This window comes from Nannobrachium achirus (genome assembly GCF_963921795.1).
Source record: "Nannobrachium achirus genome assembly, chromosome: 10".
In the NCBI taxonomy this organism is placed as follows: Eukaryota; Metazoa; Chordata; class Actinopteri; order Myctophiformes; family Myctophidae; genus Nannobrachium; species Nannobrachium achirus.
In genome coordinates, this window is record NC_137819.1 from 42303525 (window position 1) to 42319421 (window position 15897).

At 44.0% G+C, this 15897-nt stretch overlaps 1 protein-coding gene across 3 annotated transcripts in view; it reads left to right on the forward strand.

The window, feature by feature from the left end:
- The first annotated feature begins 811 nt into the window (after positions 1 to 811).
- pum1 (pumilio RNA-binding family member 1) overlaps positions 812 to 15897 on the forward strand; it is a 57241-nt gene continuing 42155 nt past the window's right edge. For all 3 annotated transcript variants that reach the window (XM_080734433.1, XM_080734434.1, XM_080734435.1), the window contains exons 1-7: positions 812 to 904; positions 5018 to 5190; positions 5546 to 5668; positions 7387 to 7455; positions 8822 to 8927; positions 12921 to 13117; positions 14307 to 14485. In XM_080734433.1, coding sequence (XP_080590559.1) covers positions 5029 to 5190; positions 5546 to 5668; positions 7387 to 7455; positions 8822 to 8927; positions 12921 to 13117; positions 14307 to 14485 — 836 coding nt within the window. In that variant the 5' untranslated portion in view covers positions 812 to 904; positions 5018 to 5028. The remainder of the gene's footprint in view (positions 905 to 5017; positions 5191 to 5545; positions 5669 to 7386; positions 7456 to 8821; positions 8928 to 12920; positions 13118 to 14306; positions 14486 to 15897) is intronic.

Consider the following 15897-nt stretch of genomic DNA (forward strand, 5'->3'; position numbering starts at 1 on the left):
CAATAAATAACCCCACAATAAACACAATACAACCAGGTGTGTGTTCTTTAGATGGCACCGTTGACAAGACAAAACAATGTGGAGGATAATAATAATGTAAAAACAATAAACGCATAGGCACGCACGCACACACACACACACACACACACACACACACACACACACACACACACACACACACACACACACACACACACACACACACACACACACACACACACACGCCCACTGGCCTACCGGTCCAGACAGACTCCAAGCGCATACCTCATCAGCAGTGTCACACGGGGGCGCCCGCCGACCTACCGGTCCAGGCGCATACCTCATAGGCCCAGTGTACCCTTACCACGTGTCGCTGGTTTGAGTCCCGATTCCCACTGTATTGCTGCGTGTCACTCTCCATCTCTCTGCTCATTTTCTGACAGTCTACTGTCCTATCATTCAATAAATTCATAAAAGCCCAAAAATCCAAAAACATATATACCCCCCCCCCCCCCCCATATAATATTTTTAGTGGAGTAAAAGTAGTCTACAATATTTTGATCCAAGATAGAAGTAAAAGTATTGAAAATTGGGAATACTGCAGCAAAGTACAAATACCTCAAAAAGAACATTAATGTTCTTAGTTAGTTAGTTACTCACTCACACACACACACACACACACACACACACACACACACACACACACACACTGTCACACACAACAAAGGGAATGTAGACGGCTCTCTAGCTCTCTGCCTGTTGGCGCAATGAACCGCACGCTCGCCCTCGTTCCTTTACCCATCATGCAGCGCTTCTCGCCTGCTCCCGTCGAGGCGCCGCCGCCATGTTGTCGGAGTGAAAGCACTGGGAGTCGGAAAGAAAGAAACCGGGGGTTGAAATCCGCGACCATCCGCCCTCTCCGCCTGTAAGTATCGTCTCTCCGCGTCCGCCGGGGCCCCGCGGACCCCTCCGCGGACCCCTCGGTCCGAGTATTGCGCGGGGTGTGTCTCGGGAAGTGAGCCGTTATTAGCCATTAAACCGGAGGGTTGTTTTTGTTTTTATGGTAGACCGTAATAACAGCCAGCCAAACCCCAGCCTCTTCCTCCCGTTGTGTCGGGGTCTTCCGCTCCCCAGACAGACAGCTCCGCTCGGGGCCTTTGTTAGCAAGCATCCCCTCCTCCTGGCTGTCACCTCACCGGGGGGGACCGGTGGTGGACTCGAACCGTCGTTGACACCGGCCCCATCCCACCACCGGTGGGACGGGGCCGGTGTCAACCACGGTTCGAGTCCGGTGGCTTGTTATTATTTTTTTTATCAAAGCAGAGGGCTCTGCCAGCCGAAGAACAAGTGTTGTCCATCGGCCCGAGGGGGGAATCGCCGCCGTTGTGTCCCCGTTAATAATAACGTAATGTCCGTGTTCGGTTCGGTGCCGCTCGGCTGCGCTGTGCTCCTTGTGTCGGTCGGGGGAGGCCATGTAATTGTTGCTAGACAGTGAGAGATGAACCCCACCATAATAACAGCCCCGACAAACTGACAGTCCCCGGGGCCGTCGCCGTTTTACCGGGGGACGGGGGTCCACTGTCTGTTTCCACCGCGTCACACACACATAACTGCCGCTTGCTTGTTGTTATATGCCTTGTGTCGAGACGGTTGGCTTGGGGGGGAAATGACAGGTTAGGTTTGTGGTGTTGTTAGTACAGGCACACATCTAACGGTCTCAAACTTTTTCATGTCAAGGACCCCCAAAATTGACACTAATTTTAGCCCGCGGACCCCCCATTTGAATACATATGCCAGGGACCCCCCACATAAGATTGTTATGGCTCTACCAGTGATTCTCAACCATTTCAATCTCTGAGACCCCAATTTGAAAATAATTAATGTTAATTTAACTGGTGTACAAATGCATTGTTAGGTCCATTTGGTTCAGTACACTTTGAGTTACATACCAAATAAAGGGGCATTTGGTTCCTATTCCTGACTATCATTTAGCTGGGGACTCCCTCAAGTTCCCCTGGGGGTCCCCAGACCCCACTTTGAGAACCACTGGTTTATGCTGTGTCCAGACAGTTGGCTTTGGTGGGAATGACAGGTTAGGTTTGTGTTGTTGGGACAGACAGACTCACACCTAACGTTCACGTTTGCTAGCTAGCTTGCTTGCTTGTCGCCTGGCTGTCACGCCCCGTACGCGTGTGTGTGTGGCCGGTATGCAGTGAATTGATCCACCGGTTAATGTATTGAATAATGATTAACCCAGTTTGGTATGGAAGCACTGTGTGCCCATTTCCGGGTGACGAACTTGCCTGGTAACATAACAAGCTGCGAGGAGGAGCGGCTTGGGCTTTGAGGAATGAACACCACTGTCTGTGTGTGTGGTGGATTTCCGGGTGGTTCTGTAACTGTAGCACGGGGAGAGCTGGTCAGCATTGCCTTTCAACTAAAAAATTGAACAAATATAGAGCTAAAGGTGAAGAGTCAGTGAGTTTGAGGGGTTTCATTTGTTGCTCAGTCCCATCCATGTCCTTGTAGTGGGTTATTTTTGCCCTGCATGGCTCGAGTCTTGTTGAAGGGGGGTGTGTGCTAAATAATGTGGGGATTGCACACTGGTTTCAGCAGACTTGCGGTTGGTGATGGATGGAGTGTGAGACTGTGACTCTGCCAGACAGGTAATTACTGTGCATGGCTCATTGTAAAAAAAAAACGGTACTGCTTGTAATTTCCCTGTATACTTTATTGCATGCTGATCTGAAAGTCATAATCAGAAACACAAGGAGAAACTCTATATTGGAATCCGAATTATACAGCCCTCATGACAATTTTAAACCACTGATGGTTTATGTGTGACTAAAACTGATCACCAACCCCAGATGGCACTTGTGACAATTTAAAACCACTGATGGTTTATGTGTGACTAAAACCGATCACCAACCCCAGATGGCACTTGTTCCTAGTTGAAATAGGTGGCTTTGTCATAGCATGTGTGTAATGATTATCTAGCCCTTTGCCTTTCTCCCAGTGAAGATCACCATTACCTAACAAATTGCCCATAGCAATGGAAGCGCAAAGTCACTTCAAGTTTCATAACAAACTTGCCTGGACAACCCTTTGATGAATGGCGGTTGCTATAGTAGCAATATACTGTATACCAGGGGTTGGCATGGGCGCCAACATTGGCACAGGGAAGGGTGATCACCGGCACACTGGCAGAAGTGTGAGAGATGATTTTTATTCTTTTTACGTGATCAATTAAATGAAGTTAGCTAAAATTCTACTTTCAATAAAACTGACTGGTGGGGAGGGAGTCGGGGGGAAATAGGTGGATTATTGCTCTGGGTCTAATGATCGTTATAACAATGTCCTGCCAATCAAAATATGTCAAAATATTTGTCATACATTTTTTAAACGTGGTCAGTTAAATGAAGTTAGCTAATTTATAGCAAATTACATCTTGCACAAAATTCTACATTCATTAAAACTCTGAACTCTGACTGGAGGGAGCCGGGCAGGTATATTGTCTAATGATCGTTATGTCCTGCCAATCAAAATATGTCAAAATATTTGTCATTAAAATGTATGTTGAAATGGCACACTGACACTCTAGAAGATAAAAACATGGCACTTCAAATCATCATATTTGAACTGGGGACCCTCCCTCTGTCAAGCACTTGGAATGTGGGAGTTGAGGCATTACGTTTTTGTTTGAATCGGTTCCACAGATAAATGTTGTGAAAATAGCCGATCTACAAGTTCACAACGCCTCGCAACGTTGTGAGCTTGTACATCGGCTATTTTCAAACTTTTTGCCTCTTATATTATTTGGCCAATATTTGACCAGGTTTTATGGTATAGTTTGTTGATTACTTGTGATGCAGTAATGGTCTTTTTCTTTTTTTAGGTATTAAAAAGGTCTTAAGACATTGACTGCTGAGATTTAGAGCGTTTTCTTTCACGTGTGAAGGCAGTCAATGCCCCCCCCCCCCCCCCCCCCCCATGTCATGTTGGGGGACATGACCCACAGGTTGAGAACCACTGGTCTACTGCACAAGTGCACATAGGCTGGTTTTGGCCTAAATTCACCTATCTGGGCTTGTAATGGTCCTCTTCAGACTGTTGCTTTATCAGCAACTAAATAGCATTTATTTCCAGATACTGTACAGGTATATTGCCATAGAGAGACTTTGCCCAACTCTGTTGGAGATCCAGAGCTATTGTTAGGCCAGCCATGCATATTCTTCCAACCTATAAGCATTTCTCTGGTGCAGCAGAGAAGCTTGGACTTCAAAGTAAATTAGTAGGAATAGGAAATGGCTTTGTTTTCTACATGACTTTTCGCAGGAATCTATTCTCGTGGCTTTGTCACTTGAGCTGAACTAGCAGAAAAATCCGTTTTCTCAAATGAGGCAACTCAGTTCCTCATTTATTTGAATATTTACTATCGGTGTCTGTTTACATACAGTTTGTGTTTGTGTGTGTGTGTATGTTTTGAAGTGAGACTTTGGGATTTGTCCGATATGTTTACGTCAGTGTGGTCTTAAGTTGTCAAAGTGAGCCCTAATCTGCAGTGATTGGGAGATATTGGCTCCATCTCATTAAAAGGAGATTACTTTGTGCTTAAATTTCTCATTCATCTAGGAATGATGCATCGAGATGGTTTTGCAGATAAGACTGATTGTGCCGAACTTACTTCTAGACTGGTTTGAATAGGGAAACCGTAGAGGTGAAAATAAACTATTGCCTTTCAGTTTACACATGACAAGTGGCTTTTTGTACCTTCTGTTTCAATTTAGGCTAGTTCATAGAGCATAGCGGGTCTTTTTTTTTCTCTTCTCATTATTTGAAAAGCATTGCTCCCTGCTTTGTACGACTAACATATTGACCCGGACCACCCGGTATGCCGCTTTGTGTGTGTGTGTGTGTGTGTGTGTGTGTGTGTGCGTGTGTGCGTGTGTGCGTGTGTGCGTGTGTGCGTGTGTGTGTGCGTGCGTGCGTGCGTGCGTGCGTAGTACACATGCTCACGTTGTCCTCCATCTCTCAACAGGCCGTGGTGGAATGAGCAGTGTGTGTGTGTTGAAGAGGAAAGCAGTGCTCTGGCAGGACTCGTTCAGCCCCCACTTCAGAACTACATCTCCCAGCATGCCTGTGGTGCTGAGCAGCGGAGGACACGCCCCTCCAGCCGGGCAGACCCCCCAGGCCCCGCCCCCCAGCCAGCAGGTAAATGTTGGGCCCCAACTGGTAGATGCCTCTTGTCCTTCATTGGTCTAAGAAGGGTATCTCTGTGTATGAAGTGTTGTTGGCCTCCATATCTGTGGACACGTGTAATTCTTTTTATGCCACTGTACCTTAATTTGACTATGAAGCAAATTCTTAAAGTCATATCAATTCATGAATTAAATGCATTTTTGTCACCAAATCCTGTGCACATTTCCTTGATGGGTTGAATAATAACTATGGATATGTTGAACATGACCTGTTGGCTTTTACACCATATATCTGTCAGGTACACTATACTTGCTGTGCCTTTGGCAGAAATTCCAGCATAACCTGTGTGTTTTTGCATGCATCCCAGGGTGTGGCGGGTGCGGGGCGTTCCCAGGACGATGCTATGGTGGACTACTTTTTCCAGCGACAGCATGGTGAGCAGCCGGGCAAACACCGCTGGCCCACCGGAGACAACATTCACGACAGCCAGGTTTGTGTGAGTGTGTGTGTGTGTGTCTGTCTGTACCAGGCCTGGAATTTCGTCATTTTAGGGGCAAGGCCAATTGGCCTCTGGTGTTGGCCATTTTATGAGGGCACAAAGGCCAATGCCAGGGCAGGAAGGCTATCAAATAATTTGAATCCATTGAAAGAATTTGATGAATTTAAGGGTTAGGGATATGATGATAACCTAATCTGCAGTGAAATAGATAAATTATGGTATTTACAATCTTATCCATGCTCAGCCCTGCACCAATCAAAGTCACTGGATTGGTTTAAAGATGGGGACTCAACAAAAGACACTGGTGTCTACATGACTAGAAAGAGACCGGTGTCTACTGTCTACATATTGTCAAGAAAGAGACAGGAGAAAGTGGTACAGTCAGCTGGGGCATTAAGGCCACTGTGGCCTCAGGTCATGCCATTGGTTTGAGGGGCACAAGGCCAAACTGAGGGGCAACGGTGGCCATGGCCTTCATGAAATTCCTGCCCTGGTCTGTACACACTTAATGTAGTCGGTTACATTTTGGGTATTATATGGAGATGAGGTTTGTGCCCTTGGTGGAGTTTGGATGTTACTCGGCTGGAACTGAAACCTTGTTTGAAACCTAGGGGCATTTGATTTAACGTTGGCGGCGCTGGCACTTATCCTCCAAATTAATTGTTACTTAAACCCCATATGGTTGAATGGAGTCCCGCAGGGCTCTATGCTAGTGTCCTTTCAGCTTTCTGATATTGTGGGGAAAGCTTTCGCTGCGACGCGTTGTGAGCTTATTGATTGGCTATTGTCAGCCAAAGCTTTCCCCACATTACAGATACTGGGGTTTCAGTTGTTAAATGTATTAACCAGGGGTGTAATGACACATGTTAACAGCGATACAATACGCATCACGATATATGGACAATATTGGTTCATTCGTGGTGTTACGATACGATATAATGATCTAAAATCAATACAGTAACTATTTAGCTAAAAATGTTATCTGTGTGAAATGTGTGGAGAATCTGGAGATGCACATTCTTTGGAGGAAAATGTATTATTATGGCTATAAATAAGTTCTTAAAATTGCGAAATACAACACACAAGTACTTAGTATTGATATAATCGATTATTTGCATTGAAACATTATTCTATACGATTATTTTCTTTGCAAAATGATTCGATACAATACAAAGTCAGACGATACAATATTTTAGCTGTTTGCCGAACGATATGGTAGATTGTTGCAAATTAAAAGCGATTCTTCGATGCAGTTACTATATTGTTACACATCTGTTAACCAGTACCTGCTCCTCGACGTGTGGTCTAATGACCAGCTTTTTTTTTGCATAACCTGCCCGTGTCACCTCGTCGCCCCCACACTGTGGAATGAACTCACCATTGCAGAGTCAGACTCACTCCCTAGCTCCGGCCGTAGTCTGAAGACTCGCCTCTTCAGACTCCACCTTAGCCCATAGATGGCACTTACCGTAATAGTTGCCTACCCTTGATAACCATACAGGCTTATGCAAAGGCAAACTTTTATATAGACCAATGCCAGTCCATTTTCTACTTGGCATCTTATCGTGGTTTACCCACGTTTTTAGTTATTTGTACTTCTATGCATTTGATGTATTACCTTGTGCTGTCCTTGCTTATTTTAAGTCGCTCTGGATTAAGAGCATCTGCTAAATGCCTAAATTGTAAATTGTGTACTTGTGTGCTTACAGGTGCGGTCTATGGATGAGCTGAACCATGACTTTCAGGCTCTAGCTCTGGAGGGGCGTGCCATGGGAGAGGTGAGACGGGGTGACGGATTGGGCTCACTAACTAACCGTTGTTTTCTGGGCGTGCCCAGAGCATGCATGAGCTCAGCAACGGTGTAGCAGTGTCATGTCTGAAGACCGTAGCCTCTCTCTCTGACCTCATACGTCTGCCAGGCAACAATTCATTTGTCTCAATTAGTGACATCATCTTGGCCTCTGAAGTGAAGATGACATGATAATGAGCTTTATTTATGTAGCACCTTTCATGAATCGAAATGCAGCTGTAAGTTCTGTGCGACACAGCAAAAATTGGAAACCGATGGAAAACTATGCAGACTAAAATAAAATAAATATTAAAATGTCAACAAAACAGCAACATCTGGGTGCTGAGCAATACATCTCATAAGATGGTAGTTAACACAAAGTTGAAAAGGTGTTTCTTTTTTTTTTATACTTAAAATATGTTGACTGCTTGCCTCCCTGATTTCGTGTTCCACATTTTAGGAATGTAACTGACACATTTAGCATCAGCAATTTTCTTCTACTTATTCATTAATTAATCTCTATTAGTCTGCCGAATAAGATCTAACATGGCAATTGAACGTATATTGAAGTTTGTTTGTTTTTCTCATTAAAGCTGATATGAGACTGGATAGCATCAAGGACTTTAGGAATATCCTTGTATGAAGTGTTGTCCTTTCCTCGTATTAGTCACTTTATTAGTCACCATTATTTTAGTTGAAATAGTCGACACAATATCTATATAGAGCTATTTAGGTCAAATTAAATGGTCTTTAAATTCACCATCAAGAATGAGGCGTGAGGTTCATAGGCTGTGTTCAGAATTGTATACTTGTAAACTGCATACTGTGCCAGTATGTAAGGTAGAATGCTACTCTACCAATATGAGCTGTAGCTACTCATAATTGGCAGTATGCAGAATAATGGCCATTATGCGACAATTACTTTGAGTGCAAGACCCAAAGGAGTGGGAAATATTATTATTATTTTTACTATTATTATTATTATTATTATTACAGTCATGTGACCACCAGGTCGTTACATTGTTTTGAAAATGAAATCAGAAACTACAACGTTGCATTATGCGATATAGAGCACACCTATGAAGGTACCGTAACTCTGGTTGCGTATTGGACAATTTGACCAGTGGAGTAGGTCATCATGGTACCTTTGGCATGCTGGAAATACTCATGATCTACACACTGCGTGCTACTTTTAGCGCAGATTTAATCTGAATAGTCTACATAATGCCGTTATGAACAGTGTCCATATGCGTTTTATCTGTCCAACCATCTTGTGCTCTACGCTTTTTCTCCTTTCCATTCCTTTGTTTGTCCTCTGTCACTCTACCTCCTCTTGCCACCGATGTCTCTTATAGCAGCTGCTGACCGGTAAGAAGTTCTGGGAGACGGATGACTCTGGGAAAGACGGACCAAAGGGCATTTTCCTGGACCAGTGGAGGGACAGCGCGTGGGGGGCCTCAGGTAATGCCCTTGTCTGACTCTGAAGGACCCAATAGACAGCTTTATTTTAACAAGCATATGCTGTGAAGTCCACTGTCCCTTCAGACTGGTATTTAGAGCTTAACCATGTAAACCCCATACGGTTGAGTGAAGTCTCTGAGGACTCTGATGATATGTTTTCTGTTATTGTAGGGAAAGTTTGCGCTGCAAATAGCTTATCGATACGCTCACAACTCGTTTCGCTGTTGATCTATTTGCAGCAAAAGGATGCTGGATGCTTTAAATGGTTAAGATCTCTGCCTGACCAGGGTTCAGGTCGGGTAGGGCTCAATTTGACACATAATATTTCTCGGGGTCAAGGCGGATTCAGGCTTTTATATTTATATCACTAGCCTTGGACTCGGCAATGATATCGCACTCTTATGTAGTGCAGCTAACCTCAGCATCCTGTGTGTAGCGCTGCAGGCAGCCTCCAAGGGGAACAGGGTGTCAGCGACGCCATCTCGATGTGTGGCTTGTTTTGACGTTTAATATTAGATTCCGTGGAGGCCAGCAACATTGGATATGACGCCTATGTTGGATGAATTCAACAGATTAAAGTTGACATCAATATTCTCACAGAGTAAATTAACTCCGGCTGAGTGAATTGACAGCTTGTAGAAATAATTACTGCTCTAAAAATTGTGGAAATAATTACCGCTCTAAAGATTCTGAGAAATATATTGGTCAGTTTGAAAATCTGACAGGGAAAGAAAGGAGGCTAAAATGACTCCTGTTCTTGACGAATAACCAAACCTATGTACAGTACATTACATTACATTTAATGGGGAGAAAAAAGGCTGCTGCCGCTGTTCCGAAGAGAAATCAGGCTTTAATCGGGTTCAGGCTTAATAGAAGGTGATTCAGGTCGTCTCCGGTTCGGACTTGGGTCGGGCAGGTCTAGACTTTTTCCAGGCTGATTAAAGCTCTGATGGGTGTTTTCCTAGACCGGCCCACCACCCCAGCTTATGAGTGATTGATACTTGGTCACGGTGCGTGCGACTTAAGTATAAAACAGGCTTTACTGGAGGCAAGGTCATGGTGAGAGGCCACCTACTGTATCGCAATGAGTTCTGCAGGCTGTTGGCAACTGACAGAGATGGATAGTTTTATTATCAGTGTGGTTGCTATAGGCAGCCAGACTATTGTTCTTGTCCATTTTTATTTCACCCAGAGTAAACCTTTTTTCTGTTAACTTGTCATTGGACATTTTCTGTAACCCCAAAACCCCAAAAGTTACATTTACAGTTCCTACTGATAATATACAAGGTCACTAATGCATCCTAGTAATATATAGAAATGGATTGCACATTATGTCCAGCAGCAGTAGTGTAATAATCCAATAAATAATATACAAAGTACTGTATATAAAATGTGTTCTGCTTGTTATCCAGTTATTTCACACTGGGGCGTGAGGGGATGAGGGTAAAAGCAGCATTGTTTAATTTTACCACAGTGCTGAGGATGAAGCCGTTTTCTTCCTGGGAGTTTTAAGATGTTATGTTCCTATATCATCTTCCTGGCGGTTCAAGAGGTTGAACAAGTGGTTTCTGGGGTGCGAGGAGCTCCACAAACTCCATCTAAGCATGAAAACGGGTTTATCTGCCAGTTGTGGCGAGCTTGTTCGCCGCATGAGAGTCTTATACCGGATATTGAAATAATGTCTGCGGAAAAAGGAAACTCCATTAAAATTCCTTAAAATCAGGGCCGGCAGCAATGTGTCATAAGAGCTCGTGAGGTTTTTAACAGGCGGTGTGTGGTGAGGTCCATGTTGGCCACTCTCTGCTGATCACATTTATTTTTGATTGGCATTACAATTTAGAAAACTCCAGGGCGCCACCCTAGTAGCTTGTACAGTGAGTTACATTAGTGCTGAGCCATTAGTTTGTTTTTTTGGATTGAGTTAAGAAAATATTATTTCATAGTTTTCAATCTTACCCTGAACTGCTTGCTAGCTGCCTACAGAGATGATGATAGCCTGGCTAACATGTTTTCTGAATCTCTACAGCAGCATACCTCTGAATGCTATGTGTTAGATTTACATCGTCTCTTGATCTTCAATGCCTCTTCCTATGGTACGCTTTGTGGTATTGGAACACATCAGCTGACCCTTTCATTTGTGTATATTTGTGTTGCTGACTCTTCATTTGTGTATATTTGTGTATGCTCTCAGTTGATCACGGATTGTAATCACTACTGGTATGTTCTGATCTACATATCTACATGTACATATGTCGAGCTGCCAGATACAGCTTAGCAGCACCGCAAAACCAACTGAACTCAACAGTGTTGATTTTACATAATTGATGGGACCTTGGTCAATTCTGTTTTACCATATTAACCATACCTACACAAGAAAACCACCAATGTGTGTTCAATACATTTTTTCTTTCTCTCTGCTATACAATCCGCTTGAGCAGAAATGATTAGAATCTTTACTAAGAACCATTTAAATCCTTTTGTTACAAATCCACTGAGAATCAGGGTGGATATATTGTGCTTCCACTATCTCATCTTTGCTGGCATTTTCCCAGCACCATTAGAAGAATGACAGTCTTCTGGCGGTTGTTCAGCACAGTGCACTGATCGTATTGCGTGATGTGTATGCTAATGGCGGGACAGAGAAAAATCTGACAACCTAGTCCTTATTTGACCAGTGGCGGGCATCACCATACAGTTTCAAGAGTGACCGCGAGGTAAACGGGTGAAAGTTTACGCTTAATAGCATGTTGTTTTTTTGTTTGTTTTTTCATATTTCCTCCACGCCATTCAGGAATATGTAAAGGCATTGACTTATGTACTCATGGATCAACGTTCTCAGTTGCTGCAACTGCATTCAGTAATTTCCATAGAAGTTCAAGTTGCAATGTTGTCAGCCCTTAGCGAACCCTAGTCAAACAAAGTATAAAGTGTTTAAGTAGTTATGGTGCCCCTACTCCTCGACACACAGCCCAACATATTTTGTTAATGCTTATTATTGTGTCGGGTAGCAGGATCGAACATAAAGAGAAACGGTTTCTCAATATTATTATTTTATTTTTTGCTGAATTGTGCTGGAAGTTGACAGCCGCAACCATGCATGTCTGTTGCTTCTGATTGAACCGAGGGCCTCACTGGGTTGAAATTCTTGTGTGTGGGGATGTTGCTTTTTACCCTCTGTGTATGTGTCGCATTTCAGTATGTGTACAGATGTTAACATGACGACCCCTCCCATGTACTATATACCCTGAGTATGAGTTACTGCCGTCGTCAGGTAGGAGATTTAGGGTTTCTGCGTGGAGCACTGGAGCTATAATAGGTTCAAGCAGTCACTTGTCCAATCACAATCCTCTATGGACGCATTTTATGGAGGGCAGACAGTGGTGTAGAAGGTCTTAACGTGGTACTAAGGTGTTATGTTTTCCTCAGGAATGCTGCATTTTAGGGGATAATATTGCCATATTTAAGTAACGGTTACGAAATGTAATTCAGGGGTCCCGTGAATGAGATGTTTACATAGGTAACCTGAGCCGAAAGTGTTTGAGAACTAGAAAGATGCAATTGGGAATTACAAGTGTGGTTGCCTTGAGGCGAGTCACACTTGCAAATATATCTGTATCCGTCAGTCCTTGTCCCTATTTGAGCGGTGCTAACCATTCCAGGCTTGTCCCTTTTGTGCCCATCTATGGAGAATGGAGATCTATGATGTCATCAATATTAAGCCCATATCTTGGAGTGCCCATATATGGACATACTGTGTCAGTCTCATGTGGTCTATCATGTCAGACATCTATGATGTCAGTCCTCTCCGTATTTGGGAAAAGTTAAAATGTAAAGTCAATGGGGAAGATTTAATCACAAATAAAGTATAGTAATGTAGTAATGTGTTTTATGGTGTATGCAGCTGGTCCCTCGTCTAAGACAAACCTCTCCCCAAGGGAGACAAAATAAAGTAACCTTGAACTTGACCTCTCTTCTTTCTCCCCTCCTCCACAGATCACTCGGTGTCTCAGCCCATCATGGTGTCCCGTCGGCCGGGCCAGGGCTTCCATGGCGGCGGAGGCGAGGTGGGTGTGGGCTCTGTGATGTCGCCACGGTCGGAGAGCGGCGGCCTGGGCGTGAGCATGGTGGAGTACGTGTTGTCATCCTCTCCTGCCGACAAGCTGGACTCCTGCCTCCGCAAGGGGCCCTACGTGAGTCCCAACCAACCGCCTCATTGTTTTGTGCCCATGAACCATAAATCCCTATTTATCAGCTGAAATTTCAATGTGTAAGGAAAATAAATCTGATATCGTTGCTATCAAGCAGAGACCTCGTATCTCCATATTCTAACCATTTTGAGTTTTTTCTTAAATTAATTACAGTGTCGCAGAAAAGCATCAAAAGTAGCAGATCTATGAACTTCTCGATCAGCTACTTTTTCTATTTTTCAATTTCAATCCTGAAAAGTAACCGTTTGACATAGGAGGTTTCCACTTCACAGAGACAATATGCTGCTTGTATCTAATATTGTTTTCTATATTCTCTCTTGTGCACCGTTAAGTTCCCATGGGTGCGTATGTCATTTGGTAGCTACATAGTGCACTTTAATGTCTACATTAAACAGCAACGATATGGGGTGCCCGGTGGCCTACTGGTCTAAGCGCATACCATATAGGCATTGATGCCTGGCGGCGTCGCCGGTTCGATTCCCGATCCGGACGACCTTTGCCGCATGTCTCTCCCCATCTCTCCCCCCGTTTCCTGTCAGTCTACTGTACTATCCAATAAAGGCATAAAAAGCCCAAAAACAAATCTTAAAAAAAAAAAAAAACAGCAACGATATGCAGTCTGGAAATCGGTGATGATCTATTCCGTGCAGCACACGGCTTGCCAACTGCTAGCTGGCCTTTGGGCTGCTCAGCTCAGGCACTCGCTCGTCTCATGAGCCCCTAAGCCTCGCTGTCGGCACGCCTGCTTTGGTTGTCATCAAGTGATGAAACAATCACAGTGATGATGGGTTGTGGTTTGCAAAATGGCACACAGTGCAGGAGGACTTCTGGGTGGAGCAACAATCTCCCTTGGGCGCATGTTGCCAATCTTCTCCCTTAAACTCTGTTCCATCTGTCACTCTCTCTTGCCCTCCTGCTGTCTATCGCCATCCTGTCTGTCCATCAGAGTCAAATTGGAAAGTCACTGTGTGTCTTGCGTTGTCCTCCTCCCTCCAGTCTGTCCGCCCACTGGCCTGGGCTTAATCTCACCCTCTGTGTCACGTACCTCTGCCAATCTATCTGTCAACACCTGGTTATTTGTGGCCTGGTGTGCGGATCTCTCTCTTTCTCTCTCTCTCTCTCTCTAATTGGGTATGTCTGCCCCTTCCCTCTCCCTCATACACCACTGCAGGGCCAGAGGGATGGAGAGGTGGAGGAGGAGAAGAGAGAGAAGCCCAAGGTGCCGTTCGAGGGGGAGAAGCTCAAGGAGCTGACAGAGGGCGAGGGTGACGTCATCATCAGCGACGTCATCATCAACCCTAACGGACTGCCGGTGCAGAACGGCTTGGACGTGGACGTCAAAGAGTTTGGGTAGGATGCATGTTAATGTTTGTGATGATTATAACTGCAGAAACAATAAAACTGTAAACCATGTGTTAGCTGAAAAATCTCCCTTAGCAGCTATAAATAGATGCCAAGTTCATTTATTGACCTGTTGTCCTTTAATAGTTACTTTCAATGTACATATTTTATATTTTGATATTATGTTTAGAATGATGGTTCTGGGTTTATTTATGATCCTGGATTACTGAGTCACTTCACTGACTATGCATTTGATGTATTACCTTGTATTTACTTTGCTTATAGTAAATCACTCTGGATTAAGAGCTAAATCAGTTTACTACACAGTTTATTCATGGGAACAGTGAGGTTTTTTCAGGCAACTTCTCAGAGATGCTCTGCCATGCCTCTTGCAGGACTACCCAGAGCTTTGTGGTTTGTGTCTCTTGGAGGCTTTTTGATCAAACTTCCAGAGCAACTGGATTGTGTTCAGTCAGATAGATATCTGTTGCACAGCTGGGGTAGGTATTGGCCCACTGTTGTGTATCGTACCGGCTGCCAAATCTTCAGATTAGTTTAAAAATCAATCGATTTGTTTGATCGCTGTGCTGGTGTGAGCGGGCCCTCCCAACCAACACAATTGAGCGTGTTTTGCAAGGTGGGAAGCCAGGTCGGGAGGGTGAACTCTGTTGCTGCATTAGTCACTCCTACAGGTTGGTCAGGGCACCTGTTAATCTGGCTGCGGGACTGAGAGGAATAGCCTGTTGCCTCTGCATGTGTTTACTCTTAGGCCTCATCCACGCATGTCCTGCAACCTTGAAGTTAACCTAGAAATTAACCGGTGGGTGCTGTACGCGAGAAGACAAAGATCTGACTCTGTAGGACCTGACGTGTAATGGACATGACGCTTTCAGGTTCCTTGAGTTAAGTTAGTGTAATTTACGATTCAGCCCCAAATGGCTTAATTTGTGAATGGACCAGGCCATTGTCCCAGACAATTTACATACATTTAGTCAATGGTGAATTGAATTGAATTGAATTGAATTGAATTTAGTGAATGGGTATGTAGATGACAATTCTGTTGTCGAGGAGAGAAGAGGACTCCCAGAGGTTATATTGAAAATATTTGTTCAAAATTCTTCTTTGATCAATGTCTCACAACAAGCAAAATGTTATTAAAACAGAAGTGGTGTCTCTTTCCTACCATAGCAAGGTAGACAATGAGCTATAACCTAATTTTCATTCCAGACGGTCCCTGCGCACTCTACTCTCTACATAGTCCAATGTTATTTGTCCTCATTTTGATGAAAAGTTTGGAGCTCATGTCAACATTACTACGTTTGGGAATAGGTGTCGTTCGTGTTTTAATAACGCTTTTGCTTATGAGCTATTGATCCTGTATATTTTTTAGGTCTTTTCTATAGTAGTTGCAAGTTTTAGAT